At 41.1% G+C, this 25,551-nt stretch overlaps 3 protein-coding genes and 2 pseudogenes across 6 annotated transcripts; 4 read left to right on the top strand and 1 right to left on the bottom strand.

The window, feature by feature from the left end:
* The first annotated feature begins 2,337 nt into the window (after window positions 1-2,337).
* On the top strand, window positions 2,338-7,933 carry LOC127754197 (uncharacterized). 4 transcript variants are annotated; one of them, XM_052279704.1, is made up of 6 exons: window positions 2,338-2,550; window positions 3,767-4,017; window positions 4,742-4,818; window positions 5,403-6,576; window positions 6,685-6,723; window positions 7,025-7,933. In XM_052279704.1, exons 2-6 carry the CDS (start codon window positions 3,861-3,863, stop codon window positions 7,696-7,698), a joined length of 2,121 nt encoding a protein of 706 aa, XP_052135664.1. In that variant the 5' UTR covers window positions 2,338-2,550; window positions 3,767-3,860; the 3' UTR covers window positions 7,699-7,933. The 4 variants fall into 4 exon arrangements, with proteins under 4 accessions (XP_052135664.1, XP_052135671.1, XP_052135650.1 ...); XM_052279711.1 differs by lacking the exon at window positions 6,685-6,723; XM_052279690.1 differs by having other exon boundaries at window positions 5,403-6,723.
* Window positions 7,934-11,986: 4,053 nt separating this feature from the next.
* LOC127754244 (metallothionein-like protein 2A) lies at window positions 11,987-13,884 on the top strand. Its single transcript, XM_052279735.1, has 3 exons — window positions 11,987-12,178; window positions 12,763-12,840; window positions 13,453-13,884. Exons 1-3 carry the CDS (start codon window positions 12,114-12,116, stop codon window positions 13,556-13,558), a joined length of 249 nt encoding a protein of 82 aa, XP_052135695.1. The 5' UTR covers window positions 11,987-12,113; the 3' UTR covers window positions 13,559-13,884.
* A 1,236-nt stretch (window positions 13,885-15,120) lies between these two features.
* Window positions 15,121-18,515, top strand: LOC127754184 (probable LRR receptor-like serine/threonine-protein kinase At3g47570; annotated as a pseudogene).
* A 961-nt stretch (window positions 18,516-19,476) lies between these two features.
* Window positions 19,477-20,311, bottom strand: LOC127754223 (histone H2B.4). The gene has a single exon (XM_052279716.1). The coding sequence runs from the start codon at window positions 20,236-20,238 to the stop codon at window positions 19,777-19,779; it is 462 nt and encodes a 153-aa protein (XP_052135676.1). The 5' UTR covers window positions 20,239-20,311; the 3' UTR covers window positions 19,477-19,776.
* A 356-nt stretch (window positions 20,312-20,667) lies between these two features.
* Window positions 20,668-25,388, top strand: LOC127754188 (putative disease resistance protein RGA1; annotated as a pseudogene).
* Window positions 25,389-25,551: the final 163 nt, after the last annotated feature.

The following is a 25,551-nucleotide window of genomic DNA, read 5'->3' as shown; positions in this document are numbered from 1 at the left end:
TCTCATCCGAGATTCGTTCAGTGACCTGCAAATATTTTAAAGAGGCCGTATGTTTCATATGAAATGTACAAAGACCTACAGTCCCAGTAGCCGGTTTGACCACAAGAGTTCATGCTGACCATCACTTTCGTATGCTCTATTTTGTTCAAAAATTAAGTAAACTAAATCAATATGGTGTCTTGTTGTCGCCGATGATCTGTAGTTGCATGGTCAGCTAGTACAAGCCACAAGTTGCAGAGCACAGTAGGTAGTACTAGCAACTGGTAACCAGTCAATTGCAATGCTTCCAGATAGAATCATCCGGTCAATTCCAACTTGTTTTGGTAGATTTTTCTGCACCATTTGAATAAAAATAGTCAGTTTCATCTCAACAAATTTACAGCTATTTGGTCGCTACATGACAGCTGGTCAATTGCATTTGATGGAGATCTGTGAGCACACGAATTTAGCAGCAGAATTATCAACTGGGAGATCTGTTTGTAACTAAGGAATTTTACCTGAATTTATCAAATTCATGCAACAATCAGGGAAAAAAAAGAGGAAAAAAAATCCATATTTCAAACGAGGCTTTGGAATCTATCATGTATTCAGCAAATCCAAAGTTGACTTTTTACTCCAAAGTTGGTAGTTGACTTTGTAGTTAGTGCTCAAAAGATTAAGTATTTTTACTCTGAAGATGATGCAGCATGCAGGTCTCAAATTAGTCATGATAAAGTGAGACAATTCTTCATGGCATTGCAGCGCAGCAATCCTAGTGATGACTAGAAGCAATCATGGGCGATAGCATTCTGGAGGCAGTAATTAAGTAAAGATTAAGCCAGGTCACTTTCATTAACAATGAACATGTGGTGGAAGAAAAGGCTGGTCTTGATTTTGATATCTTGATTAGCGATGCGATGTGTACTAGTAATACTCTGTTGTGATAACTACTGGCCTAGAAGGCTAGAACAAGTCAGCACAAGGTCGCACATCTTTACTCTTTCCTATCACTTATGTTTTCATCTAAAATTATTTTCCTTTTGCAGGTCTTTTTTTTATTTTCTCTCTATTTATACGATGGAGAAGTTCCATACGTCAAAGATAACTAGCAAAAGGAATAAAAGGATATGATTTCCACTGAAGATGGCATGCCAAGTTTGATTGGAGCTGCATGTACTACCCTGAGCATTGAGCAGGTCAACATAGACCAAGAGAAAATTCATAGATATCACAAATACATCTTTTCAATAAATGAATCTTTTATTAATATCAAGATAATTATACCAAGGTGATACAAATACAACCATTTTAAAATCGCTCTTGGCCTTTGCAATGTTTGCATAGCTAGGATACAATCTAAATTTTACAATGTTTTTTTGGTAAACATAGCAAACACACTAATGACTATCAGTCCACGGACACTTATGTGGCTGCTTAAAAAACTCCTGACCACGATTATTCTTCTCTCAAATATTCACTGAGATCTTACAAAATATCCATGAAGAGGACAACTTCACAATTTAACACACACAAAAGAGATCCATGGAGTGGTCAAATTCATACCAACTTTTTTTTCCTAGGGTCCACCACAATACAAACAAGCACACAGTGTGTTTGAGGTTGGTCTGGCAAAAAGGAGTACAGAATTAAGGAGGATTTGGAGGCTTTCGAAACAAAAGCCAAAAATACTTAAAAAGTTCAGGCAATAATGACCATGCTGGACGGAAACGCGGTTCTATGTACTGTCTCCATACTTTGCATTGATTCTATAATTTATAAAATTGCTGGTGCACTTAATTCGCTGGCTTAATATCTGACAAGGACAGCCATCTCATCTTTTCCTGTAACCTTTTGCCAGTTCATTCATATGTGAATTCTCAGCTGCAACTCGATCACGATAGGAAAGAGATGCAATTCCAACCATTTTATTAAAACCTTGCCAATGAAAGAAGAAAAAAATTCATGTATTTTTATAAACATATCAGAAAAGAAAAAAAATATTTTTAAGCAAGAAAAATACAAACACATGTATATCTTCATCCATTAATGAAATATTCCAATACCAAAAAAGCTCAGTGAAAATCTGCGTGCTATTAATTTTTACATATGGACAATAATAACCAGATAAACCACGAACTCAACTCTGAGTGTGTGTGGACACGCGTGTGGTGTATCTGCGTGTGCGCGTTCAACTTGTACTCGAAAAAAATAACCAGCTTACCATAAAACAAAAATACTTTTTTTCTTATTAAAAGAAAAAAGAAAAAGAGAGGAGATCAAACTGATAACTGCCAAAAGAGAATGGAAGTTTTCAACTACCAGCACCCGCCATTCAGGCAGGCAGCTAAGGACCGGAATTTATCAGAAAACCCCCTCAAATTTCTCATTCCTCGCACTTGCGATCCTTTCCTCTTCCTCCTCCCGTTCTTATTCGGGGAATTCGCGTTTCCTCCAACTTTCCATTTCACCAACTCCCTCCTTGCGGCAAAAGCACCACCAAACCCTCGAATCGGACACCAAATCCCTTTTTTTCTGGGTTGCGTCGGCTGCAGGCGTCATCTGAAATCGAAGGTTCGTTTGCAGAAATAAAAGGAGGTTTCTTTGCGGCCGGTTTTGTGGGTTCTTGATGGCAGCGGCGTGCGTTTAATCTGTTTGTGGAAAGGCGTGAGTCGGTTTATGTTTCGGTTTTTTTTGGATAAGCTGGAGCTGGAGGGTTTGTGAGGCTTCATCTCGGATCTCAGGTGGTCTCTCGCATACGTTTCTGTTTGGTTTCTTTGTTTTTTTTTTCTTTTTTTTTGTTTGGGGGAGAAAAGGAGATGGTTTGTTCATCGTTTTGTTTGGATTAGTAAAAGGGAGTGTTTAACGACGTCCGTTTTGATGATTTGCGAATGGTTTTGTGATGCCAATCTCACTCTTTGCCCCATCCGGCCTTGATTGATTTCTTTCCTCCGTTAATCCGTACATGCAGTTTCCTCCGGATTCATCCGGCCTTGGATTTATTCCTTTTCGTCGGATTAATCCGTAAAGTTTGTTTCCAAAAAGATTTATCTGAACCCCACGCCCTACGTAGGTTCTCCTATGTGATTCTGTTTAATTTGAAATTTTAATTACCTGTCCATGGTCATTTTCTTTTCTTATTTTCTCAATAAAATACTGAAAACAATGTCTGTTGCTTTATAGTATGTGAGATTTCCCTGTGCTTGTTCACCATGTTTCCTTAGAAGCTTCCTTTGTCTTCTTTATTTTGCGCAGTGTGGAAACATTTCCACACGGTTTAAATACGTTGTCCGTGGGAATCAGTGTTTTTCTTCACTGAAGTACCTGCCCCTGTGAAGATTTCATTTTCTTGTCACCTAATTATTGATTAGGAATTGAAATTCTAACTAACAAGGATATGTATGGATATATGGTTTAATTGGTGTCTTAAGAAATGGTTTAGTTGCTGTTGGTGGGTGTTTGTCTGCATGTTTTCAGAAAGAGGTGCTTATGTCAGCATCATTTCTGTTTCTTTGTCTGAAAGGCAGCAAAGGGCCTTCTTAACTTGTTTTCTATTAGCTTTGTTCATTGATTATGGTTTATGTGTTTCCTCATGATTAACATCTGCCTTTGGCTAGCCGATTTTATGGATACTTGGTTGGAGAACATCTTTTTTCTGTATTAAATTTGTTTGGCTGCACTTTTCCAGAGTTCCAGTTTGCTATTCAGGCAATAATTTATTTGTACTTGAAATGATATTATGCGTGTTATTCGCTAAGTTGTTAATCGGTGGTCAGTCTGTTCATGACAGGTTTAAAGAAAAGTTGAGGAATTGTTCCTTATTCTGCAAAGGTGGTGCTTATAAGGAACCACTCCTCCTACCTTTGTTGACGGGCTAACACCAAATGGCCCAGCTGTTGCACCATCAGGACTCCGCGTTTTATGGGAAGGAACTCCATGGGCGCCGATGGAGCATTCTTCAGTTCTTTGGCTTCCGTCGCCGCCTGCGATCCACTAAGATGATCTCTGACAAGAAACAGAGTCAGGGAAAAGGCAGTGGTGGTAAGTTTACTGCTTCATTTTTTTGTTACCTGATAGTTGCTATAGGACCTTGAATACTATGGTGCAACAGAGTGTAGTTGAATAATACAACTGTGCAAATTCATGTGGTTGGAAAGGTTTTTTGCTTGGAAAAAAAAAACACACAAGACACCAAGGAGAAACTTGGTGCCAATTAATTAAGAAGAAATGCGAGGGTTGAATTCACGCACCCCTGCCACTGTGCTAGCAAGGCGCTTCTCTAGAAACGCTGGACACTAAAGAGGAACTTGGTGTCAATTAATTAAGAAGAAATGCACTAGAGTCGAACACGGGACTTCGGGGTTGAATCCGCATACCTCTGCCACTGCGCTAGCAAGCGCTTCTCTTCCATTTGATATTTAGGCAAGTTATGTAACTTATGAGAAATATTACCATAAAAAACCCATCGGATATGAGAGGAGGGGCTCTCATATAAGAAATTATTAAGAGGAGTGAGGCTCGAACCCGGGCCGGCTAGCCCACTACCTTGTGGTGCTAGCCGGAATACCCCAGGGGCCTTCTCATGAGCAATATTACTAAAACAGTGTGAAATTTACTATTTGACTCTTAGTGGTAGTACAGTAGATACTTAATTCCTTGTTATGTAAAACTTACCAAAACAGTGTTCTGCTTTGATTATGATTTTTATTATAAATTATTCTCCTTGCACGATTATAATTTGCATTAGATGAAAAAATAATTGTAGGAAGTAGACGCCGAGGTTCATATGTTCCACTGAAAGATGAAGACACTAGTGTCATGGACGATGACAAACACACTGAGGTACATACAAGTTGCTTCATCCTGTTCAAGCAAGCATTCAAACACTTCTTTTTTTTACATTTTGGTTATAATTTCTTAAACTTCTTGGCTGTGTATATCCCTCGTGGATATAGAGGCCGGATTAATGAAAATCCATTATCTAAAAAAAATTCCTTAAACTTCTTCAGACTACAGTACATACTATGAGCATCTAGTTTCAGTAGTTTATTACAATATTTCTAGAACTTTTTTGGATCAGAAATTATTTATAAGCATAATATACGTATAGGAAATTTCCACGACATTACATAATCCACATAGGAAATTTCCATAAGTATTACTTCCTCCGTTTCAGGTTATAAGACTTTCTAGCATTGCTCACATTCATATAAATGTTAATGAATCTAGGCACACATATATGTCTAGATTCATTAACATATATATGAATGTGGGCAATGCTAGAAAGTCTTATAACCTGAAACGGAGGTAGTACTTGTCTCCTCCAAAACCACATATAGTTACGTAAAAAAACCCCCCACATATAGTCAATATTTATTACATATTGGAGTTGGCTTATCACGTTGTTTTCATTTCTCCTATTACAGACAACAAAGAAAAACAAGTCTTCAAAAAAGAGTTCTGGTAAGGGAAGTTTGGGCTCCTTGATTCTAAAAAAGCTGTATGGAAAGGAAGGCCATAAAGAAAAGATGCTTCCTGTTGCACCGAAGCTACTCCGTACCCTTTCAATACATTACCTGGAAAGCAATGAGTATGTTCTTGATGGTGAATCTGCTTCCAATGGTGATGGTTCTTCACAAAGTATTATGCCAAATTCCACAGATACAAATATCCAAAATGCTACATTCAACACCCAGGATGGTTGCGATAATGATACAAGTTCTTCGCTTCTAAAGAGAGGTGACATTCATGTGAAACAAAGGAGCCACCGTAGCATTTCAATGGATGGAGTTCTTCATAAGGTCCCTTATGGACATAAGGCATCTGAAGATGTAATTAAAGAAGGACTTTCCCGGTCAGCCTCCGCCACATATGACAGGGATGGTTTGAAATCTTATACTGTAACTGCTGCAAAAAGACCTGTAAACCAAGGTTTTCGGCGTTCACGTTCCCTCACTGAATCATTGGAGAAATATTCTCACTTGCTGGATTCTATTTCAAGCAACCAGTCGAAGAGGAGGCTGACAAGTTCAAAATCTACTAGGGATCATTCTTTGGATGCGCCTGCTGTGATGACTGGGTTGCAGAGTTTGGTTATGACTGCTGAAAATCTCGTGATCCCAGAACATGCCTTGGCACCATATGTTCCAGAGAGAATTATTGTGGATGGAGATGTGGATGCTGCTATGGATGAGATCTCTGGTCATAAGGATGTTGATGGCTCTGAAAATACTGTGTTAATCGAAGAGTACATCGTTGACAAAAAGTGTGGTGTTTCTGTGTCAACTGAAGCTAATATATGTACTCCCCCTTTACTTTCAGAAGTGATTGATATTACACAGGGGCATGTAGCAACTTGTGATGACGATCAGGTTCACTCATCAACTGAAGATAATATGTGTACTGTTCATTCAAAATCAGAAGAAATTGATGTCCCAGAAGAACATGGAACAACTTGTGACGATGACCATACTAATTTGTCAACAGAAGCAGGTATGCATACTACTAAAGTTTCAGAAGACGGAAGGATTTCAGAAGAACATACAACAACTTCAGATGACAAACAAATTCATTCATCCGATGTTCTGAAGTCAAGAGAAGGTACTTTTTGTGTTCCTCGTCCCAGTCAAGAAATTGAAGCTGAGATAAATCTAAGCTGTGAACAAGAAACTGATAGTCCAATGTCTGTTCTTGACATGACCTTCCCAGATGATCCTGCTAGTCCAGTGAAATATACAATCCTGGATGGTGAGATTTCCGTTTAGTAGCAGAAAACTTACATACATACATTAGTTTTCTATAATTTGAAAAAAATACGATGTTTAGTTTAGAGCCTTTGATTTTGGAGCTTCAGTGACCTGTCACTGTAAGTGTCTGAATTAAATTTACATAAAGGTAGCCAGATCAAGTATTTTTACTTTATGAGTTGCAGGGGACATTAAAAAGTCTAATACAGTTCAATCATTAAAAAAAATCATTTAATTAGCTTTTGTTTCAAGCTTCAGCTTCAATTTTAAATTGAGTTTTTTTTTTCCTTTTCCTTTTGCAGATTCGTCGTTGAAGCCAAGAGTCCTCCATTTAAGTGATACCGATGATTCAGCTGATATGGATCTCAATACCAGCACTTCCATGGAACTTTCAACTGCTGGCCTGGGTCACAAAAATGTTCAAGAAAGTGACTCTGATGAACTAAGCTCTCTCCAAGCAGATCCAAAGAATGAAGATGGGTTGATCTATGTGAAGAATATATTCATGAAATCAAGCTTCCGCAATGAAGTACTATTTGATGAATGGTGCTCACAGAACATTACAGTTCTCCAAGAAGAGGATTGCCAACACTACGAGGCTGCTGCCGCTGCATTTGATTTCACTGAGATGTCAGCTGATCAGCTACTTCTGTCTGACTTGACAAATGAAGTGTTGCTCGACATCTACAAGAAATATTCTGTTTCCAAGTCCTTGCTCTCCCGGTTTTCGTCTTTTGATAGACCGAAACCTGTGGGAAACCATGCCCTCAAGGAATTGTGGTCTAAAGTAAGCTGCCATCTGGATGAACAGCCACATTCCAGCATAGAAATTGACACAATTTTGTCGAATGATCTATCCAAGAACGATCACTGGGTGAATTTTCAGAGAGATGCTGATCACTTGGGGAACATGTTGGCAGACTTTGTGTTTGACAGGCTTCTGACAGAGTTCACTCTTCAGCTTGCAAAGTTTTGAGCCTAGCTAGTTTTTTTATTTTGCCCCTAAAAATTTTGTTGGTTTAGCTGTTCTATATGGTGGAATGCTATTATCCTCATGTATATATTAACATTCTTTCTGTTCTCTCCTTGAAGAGAACAAGGTTTGGAGGGGTGGTTGTTACTTGTTAGGGCTTAGGAATTCAATTCATGTGCTGAAAGGTTTTGAAATTTATATATTGAGTGGGGTTGAAGGAGCAATTGTTTTTGCACCAGTTTTTGGAATGCGTAATCTTGTAGAAGTAATGCTGGAAAAAAATTACCAGTCAACAAATGGTGAGGAGCAGGAATTCATGTATCTATCTGAAAGTTTCCTAGACTTCTATCATGTCAAAAACTCTGATTCTGCCTAAAATTCCATGACAGAAGTGTAATAATAATAATATTATAGGTGCAAAATGCCTCTTACTGGCGCTCATGAGCTCACAGGCTTTGTGACAAGTAATCCAAATACTAATGGCCCATTTGGATGGCCCAGGATCCTGGGCTGGTCCACGGTGAACTAACTTGGGCCGTTAGGAATAGGCCGGGTTCAGAGTTTCGGCCTCCATATGGGCCCTAACACTGAAACAGTGGCGAGCTCTGTGTACTTTTCCATTGGGCCGAGATGTAACTTTAACGGGCTGGGCCTTGTAACATCATTGGTGGGTCTGGCCCATCTAAAGAAAATTCCAAACTTCTGGGCTTTTGTTTCGGCCTAACTTTTTTCTTCTTCTGAAATTCCAGCTTCTACAGAAGAGAATGCAGTAGTAGCTGATTAGCTCCTTTTGTTTTGTTGCAGAAGGTGACAGACGATTATTTCTACTGTCAAGTGAAGCATCTAGTTCAATCTACACGTCTGGCTAATCTGCTACAGCACCTAATCTCAAATCCTTTTTGTATTCATCATTAACGAATACTAGGAATCAATCACCTGGCATTGCCTGCACAGTTACTGATGCATTCACGACAAGTTTCTGAATCTGAAGCTAGAACTTTCTTCAGACAATCCATGTGACAAACTTACATTGGATTATTATTATTACTTCTCCGTTCACTGTTCAACCTCTGGAGCTGTGGAGAGAGTTCCAGATTGTCTACAAGTACGAATACCTGAAGATATCAGAAAACACAAAAGATTCTGCTTCATTATCTTGAAAAGAAAACAAGAGAAGAGACGGTTCAAATTATAGCTAAAATAAACCTTACTAAATTTTAGTAATACTAAAATTTTAGCAAGATGACAATATTGCCAAAATTTTAGCAATATTTCTTATGTACTCCCTCCGTTTTACAATGTAAGACTTTCTAGCATCACCCACGTACATATAGATGCTAGTACATGTGTTTAGATTCATTAACATCTGTGCTTAGATTCATTAATATCTAAATGAATGTGAGCAATGCTAGAAAGTCTTACATTGTGAAACGGAGGAAGTATTGATTAAATTTGGTAACAAACTAAATGTAGACTAAAAATAGTATGGTTAAAAATAATATCAGAGTGAACAACACCTGAGACTTTTGTGTCACCGGTTTTGGAAATGGACTGAACCAATTCGGGACGATCGACATGGTGCCAATCATATCCACAAGTAGGTCCTTTTGACATCATTCTCATTGAAAATGATACAAAAAGCAAATCAATGGGTAGATCATGATCGCTGCACGTACTGGCAGGCACTGGTTGCCGCTAAGACTTCAGAGTAAAGTTCAGGAAGATTATGCATACAGAAAGTTTAAAAACATTCATCCTTTTTGCATAGTGATTAAAGTGGGTGATATCATCAGTCAGCGCGAGATTTTGGAAGGGCGAAGTGTTCTTACAGTTATACCATTTTGACGTAATTGATTGAGTTCAATAAAAATAATTATTATACGAGTTTTCTGAAGAAACTAACATGCATTATCTGAATAACCAGGTGCTATATATATTATTCTTCCAAGCACCGACTTAATCAAGCTTGTAATGCAGCAACTTCATTTGTGTAAATTGTGTTCCTCCTATTTACTATGAGTACTTCCTCCGTCGCATTTTGAGTACAGCCATGATTTTTTCGCGTTCAAATTTAACCATCCGTTTTATTTAATTTTTTTTAAAAAATTGAAAAACATAAGTCATGAGTAAAGTACTATTCATATTTTATCATCTCATAACAACCAAAATATTAATTATAAAAATTTTTAAAATAAGACGGACGATTAAAATTGAAAGTTAAATTTATGGTCGCACTTAAAATAACGGTGGGAGTACTAATCAGTGGGATTCGCAAAGTCAAAAGTCAATGATGGCATTGTCTCTTCTCTATCCGATAATGACACGCCCATTTTCATTTGCCGTGGAGGTTCAGGCCATGTCCTCTTCAGCTTTTCTTATGCTTAATTTTTTAAAAAAATTATTTTAAATTTAAAACAAAGTGCGGCGTGTCCATTCTGGCCAGCATAGACAATTATGGACGTGTGGATTACACGTGTTCCAACTCGCTGCAATGAATATTTGAACTCTTCTCCTCTCTTTCTTTTCTTTTATTTGTGCGTGAGACATTATCCGTGATCCATGCACGTCAAACACGAAAAAAGTTTCAAATTGGCACCAGAATCAGAGAATCGGTGGACCTGAAATTTGTGCCACTACCCTTGCAAGAACATTGTCTACTGCATGTATGTTTTTCTTATGATCGAAGTGAAATAAACTGGTATTATGTGCAATATATCATCAGGTATTGGAACTAAAAGAAAATTCAGACTTTTAATATATTAACTTGTTGACTTTTAAACACGACGTTTAACCGTCCATCGTATTAAAAAGCTATAAGTATAATTTATTTTGCTATGATTTATTTTATTATGAAATATACTTTAAACATGCCATATTATTTTTGCATATTTAAGTAAGACAAATAATGAAATGTTATTTTTAAAAGTCAATAGTTTTAAAACTGAGAAAATATATGTTAGAATAAAAAGGATTAGAAAATTTTCGATGCAAAAGATCAGCAGATTGATATGGAGCTTACTTTATTTGTCACGATTATCTCTTCCTAGTTCCCAGCGAGTGGTGGTGACTAATAACTTCACAAAAATAGAGAAAACATAAAATAACAATAATAGCTTTTTAGTAAACCATTGATAGAGTAGACATGAACCTGCTTTATGCCTACCTACGACCTTACCATCCGGGCCATTTCCAGGCCATTTTCAGTGTTATCAAGTGCTTGACATAATGGCATGGCCCAACACATCAATAAGCACCATGAATTCGTGATCTTCTGAATCTCCTCTGTGCTGCGAGCGATGCGGCGTGGTATTTTGATTCTTCCTTGAACGTGCATTATACACCTCTAGCGTGCCGAATGTATGATGAGATATTATAAAGAAATACATAAACTTTGTGGAAGAAATATATAAAGCACATGAATGATGAGAATGAAATTTATCCCATAATATAGGGCATATTCGGCGAGCTAGTTGCGGCTGCGCTGTGCGGCACTGTCGGTGCAAGCTACGCCGTTTGCGCAAAACAGACAGCCAAACATACCTGTAATTTATAGTTCCAATATTTTCTTTCTTTAGAAAATATTTTTGGATAAAGTTTAAAAAATATTTGCTAAAGTTTAATAGGACATCTACTTTTAGATAAGCCATGACTAGGCTAGGTGATTGTGTACCTGATCTATCACTAACTTATTAGTATGTCCACAAGCACATATATAAAAGAATGTAAACTTTAGTACCATAAATGTTATAACATATATTGTAAACCCTACTAACTATATAAATATAACTATACATATCATCGTCAGGCACGTAAATAACCATATGTTGGTATTTAAGTTGTTAATAGGTTGATGCTTGACAAGTCTATTCTCGTTGATGTTTTTTTTCAATTATACTCATTCAAAATAAAATATAATTGATAGTTCTGTGCTGATTTAGTTTAGAAAAATATACACGAACTCCCAACAACTCAACAAACAAACACGTACACAACCTTCTCAGTTCTCACTATGAACTAGAGGCCACAAACCAGACGCCAAACTCGCGGATCATACGTGATCACGCCATGCATATGCGTTCGGTTGTCCGCGAGCGACGAACGGCCGGTGAGTCCCGAAGAATCGCTCAATCAATGAGGGGCAAAACCGTAAACTCACTCACCCCCACAGGAGGTGACTCCCCCCCCCCCCCCCCCCCCCCGCGCAAATCGACGATTTGTTCACGGCAGGTCCCCCGATGCGTGCCACGTGTACGGCGGATGGCCTCCCTCCCTCTCTATAAGTAGCAACCCTCTCCGCCCCCCTCCCTGCGTGTGGTTCAGGTGCTGAAGGTGATATTCAGATTTTCAGAGTGAGTGCTCGTGTGTTGTGCGATCAGTGCCCGCAGTTCGATCGATCCGTGTTGATCTTTGAAAGAAAGATGTCGTGCTGCGGAGGAAACTGCGGCTGCGGATCCGGCTGCCAGTGCGGCAGCGGCTGCGGAGGGTAAGATCCGATCACCATCTTCTGAATTTCTGTTCTTGATCTGTCATGTATAATAACTGTCTAGTCTTGGTGTTGGTGAGATGGAAATTCGGTGGATCTCGGAAGGGATATTGTTCGTTTGCTGGGGTTTTTTTTGTGTGTTGTGATCCGTAGAGAATTTGTGTTTATCCATGTTGTTGATCTTGGTATGTATTCATGACATATTGACATGCATGTGTTGTATGTGTCATATGTGTGCCTCTCCTTGGGATTTGTTTTGGATAATAGAACATGTTATGGACTCAATAGTCTGTGAACAAATCTTTTTTTAGATGGTGGCCAAATCTGATGATGATCTTTCTTGAGAGGAAAAAGTTCATGATAGAAAAATCTTTTTTGAGATGGTGGCTTAATGTGATGATGATCTTTCTTGAGAGGAAAAAAAAGATTCATTATAGGAGATTTTGATTTAGCTCCTTTCCACCGTTATTAAATGAGGAGCATGCATGCTGATGGCTGATAAGGATCTGATTTTTTTTATCCCCTCTTCGTTGAACAGACAAGAAATAGGCTCTGAATTTCTGATTGATTATTTGTACATGCAGATGCAAGATGTACCCGGAGATGGCTGAGGAGGTGACCACTACCCAGACTGTCATCATGGGTGTTGCACCTTCCAAGGGGTATGTGCACTAATCCTTTCCTTCTCCATGTCATGTACTTGTGATTCATTGGCAAAATCCATGTGTTACTGAATTTGTAGAATAGTATAGGGAGAGGGAAATATTGTGATTATCGACACCATTGTAATACAATGAGTCTCAGGGGGCAGTATATATAGGATTACATGGTGTAGAGATAAGAAAAGATTATAGATATGAAAGAAGTCCATGTAAATCAATCTTATCCTACTCTAACTATCATATACTCTAATAGAACAGAATTGAGTACCTCCATCTTTCTAGCTACCAACCTCTTTTGTCAATTGTCATATGTTTCCTGCCTTTTTTTTTCCTTCTGAGTCACAAAGAACAAAACATTTTGTCGAGAGTCAAGAGGCTCACTGCCTTCCATTTTACGTGTACGTATGACAAAATTGCAGCGCTAGCTACAGCGTAAGGAAAACGACTAAAAAATTCATCCACGTTATGACAAAAACTCTCCCCTTTATCTGAAGAAAACGATGATGCCTTTTACTCTGAAAATTGCGTAGCAACAATCCAAGATTGTTTCATGTTTCGCTGAGTTCTAATTAATTACTGATCTATGGTTGGCTGATTCTCTGATGGATGCAGTCATGCCGAGGGGTTGGAGGCCGGCGCCGCCGCCGGAGCAGGAGCAGAGAACGGGTGCAAGTGCGGCGACAACTGCACCTGCAACCCCTGCAACTGCGGCAAGTGAAGCAAGCAACCTCCTGACGAAACCAAGGAGATGGAAGGGCCTAGTACTGCTAAGCTAGTAGTTTGATCCAGTTACAAGTGATGAGTTATTGTCACTGTAACTTTGTGTTTCCTCTGAGTTTGTGATCTAAGACCTGAGACTGAAGAAATGCATCCTAGTTAAATAAGTGCTAAGAATAAAGATGTTCTGAGACATCTATGGCGTGTGTACGATGATGTAGTCCTTCCTCTCCAGTCTTGTGGTGTGTACGTAATTAAGAATGCAGTGCTGTGTCATGTGGTATGCTTTCTATCTAGTGAAACTGAACTAGTGAGTTGGTATACTAATTTTGCTTGTTTGCTTGAATGTTGCTTTAATGTGACTTGTCACTGGATGTTTATCTCGCTTGCTTGGATGTTGCTGGCTACACGAACTTCATCTGAAGTTTCATGCTGGTAAAGAATCTAGCTTTGAGCCTGCTTGGACTATACAGTACAAAATGGGCTGAGCCTATGGATTTGTGTACTACATGTCTACATCGTGTTTACTTATGGACCTCAGTGGGCTGGTTAATTCCTTCATGCTCCTCGAAATGCAATCCATATGTTCAGAGCTTGAAAAAAAGTTCACTTCTCGTCCCTCAGTTATGGATCGAGTTTCATCTACATCACTTAGCTGTAAGACAGCTATTAAAACCAACGCAAATCTAGTCCTTTGTGACGGCGAAGTGGCTCCCTGTTCAGTCAAATCTCCTTCCAGATATGCACGGCACGAATGCTCGGCAGAGTCCCAACACCAAAGCTCGAGCGCGCCGTCTCTGAGAGGTCGCGGCGTCACAGGAGGTGCTAGCCTCGTTTTTTCTTTCAAAAAAAAATCATATTAATTAATTAATTAAATTTAAAATAATTAATAATTAATTAATCATATATTAATAACTCATCTACGTTCTAATCCCCCAACACACCTTCTTAATCATTTAGCATTCTAGTCAAGTCAATTTTTTCCTTTCGTCGCCACGGTCGCTGAAAAGGAACACTAGTTTGTCATAAGATATTCTCACGGCATGTTGGCAGTATTTGTCACTTTTCCTGACCGACCACTTGCGTTTGGTGGCATAGTGGAATGTACACTGCTTCTAATAGTCCAGCATTAGCAAATGTCCGGCACTGATAAAAATACTTATTACAAAATCCGATAGTAAACTATTAGATGAATTTATTAAATATAATTAATCTATAATTAGCAAATATTTACTGTGATTAGACTTAAAAGATTCGTCTCGTAATTTACACACAATCTGTATAATTAGTATTTTTTTATTTTAATACTCCATATATTTATCCGAATGTTCAAAGTGACAGCGTAAAAATTTTTATTTTGGCCCTAGTGCAACTGAGAACCAGTCCCAACCAGGTCAACAAAGTCAGGTGAAATCTTCCAAAAGAAGAAAAAGAAAAATGTACTGGTACTGGTGATCAGCAGGAAACAGAGATATGCTAGTATCTCCATTTAACTAAAATAGCTAGTCGTGTTAACTAAACTCTGCTCCAAGAACGCTCCCTCAAACCGAACCAAGAATCCACATGGCGATACGTCGGATGAGGCTTGCATTGTCCCTCCTCTGCGTCCTGATGACGATCGGCACCGGCACGGCAAGCGATGAGCCGGCGCTGCTTGCTCTCAAGGCAGGGTTCAGCGGGAGCAGCTCAAGCGCGCTCGCCTCATGGAACACCAGCGCCAGCTTCTGCGGCTGGGAGGGCGTGACATGCAGCCGCCGGTGGCCGACGAGGGTGGCGGCGCTGGACCTGCCGTCGAGCAACCTCACCGGCACGCTCCCGCCGGCCGTCGGGAACCTCACCTTCCTACGGCGGCTCAACCTGAGCTCCAACCAGCTGCACGGCGAGATACCTCCGGCCGTCGGCCGGCTCCGGCGTCTCCTGGTCCTCGATATGGACCACAACTCCTTCTCAGGTGTGATCCCTGCTAATCTGAGCTCCTGCATCAGCTTGACAATCCTGCGGATCCAGTCCAACCCGCAGCTTGGCGGGCGAATTCCTCCGGAGCTCGGTAACACGCTGCCACGGCTCGAGAAGCTTCAGCTCAGGAAGAACAGCTTAACAGGGAAGATCCCGGCCTCGCTAGCCAACCTTTCGTCGTTGCAGCACTTGTCTCTGAGTTACAACAAGCTTGAGGGTCTCATCCCTCCAGGCCTCGGCGATATCGCAGGTCTGCGTTATCTTTTTCTCAATGCAAACAACCTTTCCGGCGAACTTCCGCTATCTCTGTACAATTTGTCGTCGCTGATGATGCTCCAGGTTGGCAATAACATGCTGCACGGCAGCATCCCTTCTGACATTGGTCGCATGCTTCCCGGTATACAAGTGTTTGGATTGGATGTTAACCGGTTTACAGGAGTCATCCCTCCTTCTCTCTCCAATCTTTCAACACTCACGGATCTGTACCTCTCAGACAACAAATTCACCGGATTTGTGCCTCCCAACTTGGGGAGGTTGCAATATCTTCAGTATTTGTATTTGGTAGGAAATCAACTTGAGGCAGATAACACCAAGGGCTGGGAATTTCTCACTTCACTGTCAAACTGCAGCCAGCTGCAAGAATTTGTCCTCGCTAACAACTCTTTCAGCGGGCAGCTGCCAAGGCCAATTGGGAACCTGTCAACGACGCTATAAATGCTCAATTTAGAGAACAACAATATCTCGGGGAGCATACCTGAGGACATTGGCAATCTGGTAGGCTTGAGCTTTCTCGATCTGGGGTTCAATTCCATATTATCTGGAGTGATTCCTGAAAGCATCGGGAAGCTAACAAACTTGGTTGAAATTTCCCTGTACAATACCAGCCTGTCAGGCCTCATACCAGCATCTGTTGGAAATCTTACAAATTTGAATAGGATATACGCATTCTACTGCAATTTGGAAGGCCCAATCCCACCAAGCCTTGGGGATCTAAAAAAACTGTTTGTTCTAGATTTGTCATACAACCATCTAAATGGTTCGATCCCCAAAGAAATTTTTGAGCTGCAGTCACTCTCGTGGTTCTTGGACTTGTCATATAATTCTCTGTCAGGACCCCTTCCATCAGAAGTTGGTAGCTTGGTTAACCTAAATGGAATGGATCTATCCGGAAACCAGCTATCTGGACAAATACCTGACAGTATAGGAAATTGTGAAGTGATGGAAGCCCTCTATCTAGAAGAGAACTCATTTGAAGGAGGAATACCACAATCTCTGAGCAACCTAAAAGGGCTCACCATACTGAACCTAACCATGAATAAGTTATCTGGCAGGATCCCCAACACCATTGCTAGGATTCCCAATCTGCAACAGCTGTTTCTAGCACACAACAATTTTTCAGGACCAATCCCAGCAACTCTACAAAATTTGACAACGCTGTGGCAATTAGATGTGTCCTTCAACAAATTGCAAGGGGAAGTTCCAGTTAAGGGTGTTTTCAGAAACCTGACTTATGCAGTGGAATACCCCAGCTTCACTTGGCTCCATGTCCCATTCTCAATGTAAGCAAGAACAAAAACCAGCATCTGAAGTCTCTTGCAATAGCTCTGCCAACAACGGGTGCAATATTGGTGTTAGTTTCAGCTATTGTTGTTATTCTGTTACACCAAAGGAAGTTCAAACAAAGACAAAATAGACAAGCAACATCCCTGGTTATTGAGGAACAGTATCAAAGGGTTTCATATTATGCATTATCAAGAGGAAGTAATGAATTTTCAGAAGCCAACCTGCTTGGCAAAGGAAGATATGGTTCTGTTTTTAGATGTACTTTAGACGATGAGAGTGCACTTGTTGCTGTAAAAGTGTTCGACCTTCAACAATCAGGATCTTCAAAAAGCTTTGAGGCTGAATGTGAGGCTCTGAGAAGAGTACGCCACCGTTGTCTCATAAAGATCATCACTTGTTGCTCAAGTATTGGTCCACAGGGTCAAGAGTTCAAGGCATTGGTTTTTGAGTTCATGCCCAATGGTACCTTGGATGGTTGGATTCATCCCTAGTCAAGCAATCTCACTCCTAGCAATACACTCAGCCTTTCACAGAGACTCAACATTGCTGATGATATCTTTGATGCACTGGATTATCTTCACAATCACTGCCAGCCACCAATCATACACTGTGATCTGAAGCCTAGTAATATTCTTCTATCAGAAGACAAGAGTGCTAAGGTTGGAGATTTTGGCATATCAAGAATCCTCCCGAAAAGTACTACTAAAACTCTTCAAAGTTCGAAAAGCTCAATTGGAATCAGAGGTTCCATTGGTTATATTGCACCAGGTAGATTTTCTTTTTTTAAAAAAAACTGAACTTCTTACATTAATTCCCATAATCCCTCCCCCTCCTCGTTCATGGGTGTGGATTGGAGTACTGGGGCACTTTGTATTTGTTTTACATGTGGAGGGTACGGTTGAAAACTAACTTTGATTGCAAACATTGCAGAGTATGGGGAAGGGTCTACAGTAACCAGAGCAGGCGATACTTACAGCTTAGGCATATTGTTGCTTGAGATGTTTACCGGAAGGAGCCCTACTGATGACATTTTCAGGGATTCAATGGATCTGCACAAGTTTGTTGCAGCTTCTTTTCTTCACCAACCCCTAGACATAGCTGATCCAACAATCTGGCTTCATGAAGAAGAAAATGATGCAGATGTTAAAAATGAAAGCATAAAAACAAGAATTATTCAACAGTGCTTGGTGTCTGTTCTTAGGCTCGGCATATCATGCTCAAAGCAACAACCCAGAGAGCGAATGATGTTGGCAGAAGCTGTATCAGAGATGCATGCAACCAGAGATGAATATCTCAGGTCTTGGATGGTCGGCCATGAAGAACATAGCACTGTGAGCTAAACGTTGGGCAAGATACATATGTAGACAGTGTTGATGATTGTACCAGGAATAATTGGAGGAACACAAGGTTGCGTAGTTAATATTCATTAAGCTTAGATGCATGCCACTGTAAAGATGTAAACAGAATGTAGTTAACCTCAATTCAGCATGGAATGTTTAATGCAAACAAGCCCAACAGAAATTCAGGATGCTCTTGCAGTAGAACCTTCGAAAAAAATTATACACCTCAAACAACCTCACTGGACAAAGAACCAAAGGATAACATTATAAGATTCTAGAGTCCACAAGAGTTTGGTCATCATCTTCACACATGGCATATCCTGCAGAGCAACAACTCCAACAGCAAGCTTTGATAAAAGATGCAGCAGTGTAGTGCATACCTCATGCTTGCCAGTTAGCTTACAAGCTAATCAAGAACAAAGAGAGAGCCTTCCTTAGACCTTCGGAACATAAGGCCCCCTTTGATTCAAAGGAAATTTATAGGAAACAGGCTAGTGTAGCAGCATCCTGAAATAGCAAGCAAAATACTTACGGTGTTTCAGTTACTATTTCCAATTAAACTTCTTTGAAAGTTGAAACAGTACAGTACTAAGGTAAAGCAAAACTTACTTCAGATGTCAAAGTTATCAGCTAAAATAGAACGGTGATGGCCAAGCTGTCATACTATATAGTACTAACTAATTCACACAACTCTTCTTTTGTTTCAAACGCAAGGATCAAAAACCAAAATTGCCATCAGGCTAAAAAAATATTGGACTCCATCCAGAAAGTGCCCTTAGATGAAACCTACTCGTACTTATAAATTACATGGGCCAATAAGCACAGTATCACACTCCAAACATCCATGCTCCAGAAATCAAATTCCTGTGGCATACAAAGGAGTTTGCAAGACAATGCAAATGGCAACAGCATACTCACAGGATGTAATTGCGCAAAATTAGATAGATTAATTCCAACAAGCTCAGGGCAACCAAACATAACATAAGACTACAGACTATAGTTTCCCAAAAGCATGCCCAGGCAATTCCACACATGCTTCAGAGAATAAAACTCCAACGAGTGACAGAGGAATTTACAACAGTTGAACAGAATGCAAGTAGCAACCATGTAAATAGTTCCACAAAAATTAGATCTAGTTATCACTCGTTGACCAGCAGGCACAGGGCGGTCAAACATCACATACCCAGGAATCACATTCACATGGTTTAAAATCAGAGCTACTGTTCCAGATCACTGACATCTGACTACCAAACTAACGATCTAACATCCATTTTCCAATCATCGATAGCACTAAAACTAACACATAAACAGATCAAACTACAACTATTAGCAATAGCAATAGATAGATGCAGGGTGAAGCCTAAGCGGAGGTGAATTTAGTGACGGCCTTGGTGCCCTCAGAGACGGCGTGCTTGGCGAGCTCGCCGGGGAGGACGAGGCGGACGGAGGTCTGGATCTCCCGGGAGGTGATGGTGGGCTTCTTGTTGTAGCGGGCGAGCTTGGCGGACTCTCCGGCGAGCTTCTCGAAGATGTCATTGATGAAGGAGTTCATGATGGACATGGCCTTGGAGGAGATGCCGATGTCGGGGTGAACCTGCTTGAGCACCTTGAAGATGTAGATCTTGTAGGTCTCGACGCTCTTCTTCGCCTTCTTCCTCCCCGCCTTCTTCCCCTCGCCGCTGCCCTTCTCGGCCTTGCCGGCGGGGAGACGCTTCTCCGCCTTGGGCTTCTTCCCCGCGGGGGCCTTCTCGGCCTTCTCCGCTGCGGGCTCCTCCTCCGCGGGCTTCTTCGCGGCCGGCTTCTTCTCCGCCTTGGGCGCCATGGCTGCCGCTGCTCTCTTCTTCTCGGGGAGAGGAGAGGAAACGGAAGCGGTGGGATTCGCGAGATTGCGGCGTGGGGAAAGGAGGAGACGTGGGGAGATGGTTTTGTAGAGGAGGGGACGTGCGCCCTGATTGGTGGAAGGCACGCGGCGCGGATCGATGACGTGGATGGATGTGCGACGTTGGATGCCGGAAAAAAATCGGCGGGTGGGATGCCGAAAAAATGTGCGCGGGACGGAGGAGTGGGGAGGAGCGGGTTTCCCGCCGCGCGGTGGTGGAGGAGTTTTTAGAGTTTGGGCTTTCCTTCGGCGTAGAGCTTAGGTTACGGGCTTACGGCCCAATTCAGGTCGCAGTCTTCGCGACAGGGCCCAATTCAGAAAGGAAAACAAAATCGATTGGCCTGGACGCGCCTGTTGAACTTGGAGGGGCATTTCATCGAACGCCATTCGCGCATCGCTCTCCCCGAGCGCCCCATTCGTTACGTTACGTTACGTTACGTTACGTGCGAGATGAATCAGAGAATTTGCTCTTTGTTTATACTGGAGTTATACGATGTGATCCTGATCCAGGCTCAGTTCGACCTAGGCCCTGCTTATCTTTGCTTGTGGGTCGTTGTCGCCGTCTTTGGTTTCGCTAGGAGAAGCATCTCTCTTTCTTGCGTAGGTAATCAACCATCATATTTTTTTTCTTTTCTGACTTGATTATGTGCAACGCGACTGATGCGAATCGGATGAGTTCCTTTCGATGTTTTCTCTAAGCTCTGAAACTTGGACTTTGCAACAAATGGTTGGGGCGCAGATGAGCTGTTTGACGAAATGCCCAGTAGATTCCTGCGTGTGGTTGCATGCCCAGCACCCGCCAGCACCTGTTTGACTCTATTTTTTCCTTCGGTCTGCTGTCTGCCCTCTGGTGATCTAATGTATCATTTTCTCTGAACCTTGTTTTACCCAACCTTAATGCCAATATAAATATATTTTTTTTTTGCATATTCCTGAAAAAAAGAGAACTCTGCTCCAGTGCTTCCAGGCTTCTTAGGTGGTAAACAGGAAAAGAAAGTAAAGCACCAAGTGGCTCCTTTGCTGCAATAAAATCAAATTATTATTGTCAAGGGGATGAAAGGAAAAGAATACACAGCCTGGAAGAGCTTTCAACTTGAATCGCCTTGCAATTTTGTAACACTACTTGCCCTTTTTCACATTGCATCATCGTTGAAACATTTATATTTGAATACAAAAATCTTTATGGGCAGATTCTGCCTCAAAAAGTACTTTCATACTATTTTAATTTTTTTTTCAGGTTTTTCAGACGTTTTGCAATAGAGAATGTCAATGTCTGTTGGGACAAAGGCAGTTGGTGGCAAGAAAGGGAGGAGAATCTATAACAGCTCTCCTCTGCAATCTGCATTGCCCTCTCCGTTCTCATCAGGCTTTAGCCACACTGCTTCAATATCTCTTTCCATCTTCCGTATTTAAGTGATCTGCAGCTCTGTGAGATATCTGTTCTGGGATCTGCAGTTTCAAGCATCTCCCATAGGAGAGATCCAGCGGGAATCCCGGTTCTAGCACTATGGGCACAGTTTTGGATGCTCTCGCTTGGAAATTCTTGGAAAAGCTGGGTCAGCTTATTGAGGATGAGGTTATCATGACATTAAGTGTGAAAAGGGGTATTGAGAGCCTGAAGAAAAATCTGGAATTCTTCAACGCTGTTCGTGAGGATGCTGAGGCTCTGGCCATGGAGGATCCAGGGATAGATTCATGGTGGAAGAACATGAGAAATGTTATGTTTGATGTCGATGACATCGTGGATCTTTTCATGGTTCATTCACAGAAGTTTTTGCTGCCACCAAGGCCGGTATGTTGCAATCAGCCCTTGTTCTCTAGCTTTGCAAAGTTTTCATTTGATCACAGGATTGCCAAAAGAATCGATAATATAAATGAAAAGTTTGAAGAAACTAAAATGAACAAAGAGATGTTTGGCTTCGAGAGAACCAACCGGCAACAAGTCCAGATAACAATTGTTGACAGAAGTCAGACATCTACTGTAGATGAACTTGAGGTTGTTGGAGAAGATATCAGAAGGGCTGTTGATGACATGGTCAAAATGATTGTTAGTAACTACAATGACAACAGGTCAACTGTTTTTGGGATCCAGGGGATGGGAGGCATCGGTAAGACAACATTAGCTCAAAAGATATACAATGAACAGAGGATAAGGGAGAAATTCCAAGTTCATATATGGTTGTGTATTTCTCAGAATTACACAGAGACCAGTTTGTTAAAACAGGCAATAAGAATGGCTGGAGGAATTTGTGATCAGCTGGAGACTAAGACTGAGCTTCTACCGCTTCTAGTGGGACACTATTAGAGGGAAGAGTGTTTTTCTTGTGCTGGATGATGTTTGGAAATCTGATGTATGGATTGATCTTCTTCGATCGCCTTCCGAGAGAGGCTTGAATTCTCGTATCCTTGTGACCTCAAGAAACCTGGATGTTTTGGTAGAAATGCATGCAACTTATACCCACAGGGTAAACAAAATGAATGATTACGATGGCCTAGAACTGCTGATGAAGATGTCATTAGGGCCATACGAGCAAAGAAGAGAATTCAGTGGTGTTGGGTATCAAATTGTCAAAAAGTGTGATGGCCTTCCTCTTGCCATCAAAGTTGTTGCAGGTGTCCTATCTAGTAAGAAAACAAAGGCAGAATGGGAGAGCATCCGAGATAGCAAATGGTCTATTCATGGACTTCCCAAAGAACTAGGAGGTCCTCTGTACTTAAGCTACAGCAACTTACCTCCTGAACTTAAGCAATGCTTTCTCTGGTGTGCTTTGTTACCATCAAATTTTGGGATCCATCGTGATGCTGTCGCTTACTGGTGGGTCGCTGAAGGCTTTGTGACGAAAATGCATGGGTACTCAATACATGAAGCCGCAGAAGAATACTACCATGAGCTAATTAGAATGAATCTTCTGCAGCCAAAACCAGAGTTTGTTGACAAATGGATGTCAACGATGCATGATCTTTTGAGGTCACTTGGACAATTTTTGACAAAGGATCATTCCTTATTCATGAATATGGAAAATAGCAAAGCCTTACTGAATCTACGTCACTTAGTAATAAGCAATGATGTAAAAGAAATACCTGCTATAGAAGAGCTGAAGTGCTTGAGGAGCCTCCTAATTTTTAATAACAAGAACTTTAAGACAATTAATAAGGACATTTTCAGAGAGCTCAAGCATATTCGTGTCTTAGTTCTCAGTGGAACAAGCATCCAAGTCATACCGGAGTCGGTGGGAAACTTGTTGCTACTGAGGTTGCTAGATCTAAGCTATACAAAAATCAAAAAACTCCCTGAATCCATAGGAAATCTTACCAGCCTTGAATACCTTTCTTTGCACTGTTGCAGACATTTGGATAGCCTGCCAGCTAGTTTGATGAGACTGTCCAACATAAGTTTCCTTGAGCTAGAACAAACTGGAATCGACCATGTTCCAAAAGGGATCGCGAAGTTTCAGAAACTCTACAACCTTAAAGGAGTTTTCGAGAGTGCATCTGGATTCAGGCTAGATGAACTGCAATGTCTCCCCAACATCCAACGTCTCCGGATTGTAAAGCTAGAAAAAGCAACGCCAGGGGGTGCATTTGTACTCAGGAACAGTCTTCGTCTTCGAGAACTGTGGTTTCGCTGCACAATGGGAGCTAATACTCATGATATTACCCACTACCAGATGAACGAGATTGAGAGAATTCAACAAGTCTATGAGATGCTAAGTCCATCATCAAGCCTAATTTATTTATTTTTTGAGGGGTTTCCTGGTGTAAGGTTCCCAGATTGGTTGTGCTCAGAACCAGAGTATAAGATGCCAAATTTGGGACATATGTACCTCAACGAGTGCATTTCATGCTCTGAGCTTCCACCAGCAGGTCAGATGCCAGAACTACTAATTCTTCAGATCAGATGTGCAGATGCAGTAGTGAATATTGGTTCAGAGCTCCTAGGAAAAGGCGTCAGCAGTGCCACGCATATAACTATTTTCCCAAAGCTCAAATTGCTTCACATCATTGATATGAGCAATTTGGAAAGTTGGTCTCTTAACACAGGGAATTTGCGTGGTAGATCTGAACAGCTCGTTCTGATGCCTTGCCTTAAGCGTCTGTTTCTTAATGGCTGCCCAAAACTAAGGGCTCTCCCTGAAGACTTGCATAGGATTGCTAACTTAAGAAGAATCCACATTGAAGGTGCTCACACGCTGCATGAAATTGACAACCTTCCTTCAGTGTTATGGCTCAAGGTCAAGAATAACAGGTGTTTGAGGAGAATAACAGTTGGTGCAGATGGCAGGGATATCTTTCCAGATGAAACTCTCTATAATTAGGCAGGTGAGAAAAACTACATTTGTTAGTCTCAATGGTTTCCTTTCCGGGATCTGTTTGTACTATGGTTTGTTATCCGTGGTACATGTTTTGAAACTCTGGCTATAGTGATGATTTTTCACTACTCCCAATCAAAATATCCTTCATATTGTTGCTCTTCTTGCAGTGGTAGAGTCAAGAGTGGCGCGCGCCAAGGAAACGGTGGTACTAGTGTACCTGAAATGTTACAGGAAACAATTGAATTTCTGTGGTAACAAGTGGTACTCAAAGTGCAGTCCAGTGGTAAATGCAGCTTGGTGCAGACCTAACAGCAGGAAGCAACACCGTTTACCGAAATTATAGCTCGAATTCATCAGCTTGATCTAAATGCAAAAATTGAGAACTTGGTCAGCACTGCCGAAAACTAGATATCCCTTCAAGTGAAGTTGCCTTACTCAAGGTTAAGACTAACATCAATTTGCCACTGCTGGAGCTGAGAACGGTGGGTGCAAGTGCTGCCTCAATTGCAGCCATAGTGTGATGCTATCTCCAAGATTGTTTCAGGCTGAGCAGTCTCTGAGAACTTGTGCAGATTTCAAATCCAACGAGTCTCTGAACATGCCCTTGTCCAGTAGGCTCCTTCGTGTAAATATCTTGAGCTGTGGATGCCCAAACTATAAGCAGCTAGCATGACCAATAGACATTCCCAGTACTCAATACAAATATTTTGCACATATATTCGATTAGTCTTGAAAGTGATCCGATGCAATATGTGAAATTAGTTTTGAAAGTGAGCTGTCCCCATGCAATATAAGGCTTCATTGATTTAAATACCGATTAACATCGTTTGATAAAAAGGGAAGAAACCAGTTCACAACCCCCAAATCCACGATGGGCCAAGGCGCACAACTCCCACGTCACGGCAGGTCCCCCGATGCGCGCCACGTGTACGGCGGATGGCCT

Source organism: Oryza glaberrima, chromosome 1, assembly GCF_000147395.1.
Source record: "Oryza glaberrima chromosome 1, OglaRS2, whole genome shotgun sequence".
NCBI classification, from domain to species: Eukaryota; Viridiplantae; Streptophyta; class Magnoliopsida; order Poales; family Poaceae; genus Oryza; species Oryza glaberrima.
This window is presented reverse-complemented; position numbering and strand designations above follow the sequence as displayed.

What these genes read in the sequence shown, in the direction of transcription:
- LOC127754197 (XM_052279690.1), top strand. Translation starts at nt 3,861, where the DNA reads ATGGCCCAGCTGTTGCACCATCAGGACTCCGCGTTTTATGGGAAGGAA. An exon ending in ACGATGACAAACACACTGAG is followed by an intron (nt 4,819 to 5,402) that starts GTACATACAAGT and finishes CTCCTATTACAG; the next exon opens with ACAACAAAGAAAAACAAGTC. An exon ending in GAAATATACAATCCTGGATG is followed by an intron (nt 6,724 to 7,024) that starts GTGAGATTTCCG and finishes TTCCTTTTGCAG; the next exon opens with ATTCGTCGTTGAAGCCAAGA.
- LOC127754244 (XM_052279735.1), top strand. Translation starts at nt 12,114, where the DNA reads ATGTCGTGCTGCGGAGGAAACTGCGGCTGCGGATCCGGCTGCCAGTGC. An exon ending in TGCGGCAGCGGCTGCGGAGG is followed by an intron (nt 12,179 to 12,762) that starts GTAAGATCCGAT and finishes TTGTACATGCAG; the next exon opens with ATGCAAGATGTACCCGGAGA. An exon ending in GGTGTTGCACCTTCCAAGGG is followed by an intron (nt 12,841 to 13,452) that starts GTATGTGCACTA and finishes TGATGGATGCAG; the next exon opens with TCATGCCGAGGGGTTGGAGG.
- LOC127754223 (XM_052279716.1), bottom strand. Translation starts at nt 20,238, where the DNA reads ATGGCGCCCAAGGCGGAGAAGAAGCCGGCCGCGAAGAAGCCCGCGGAG.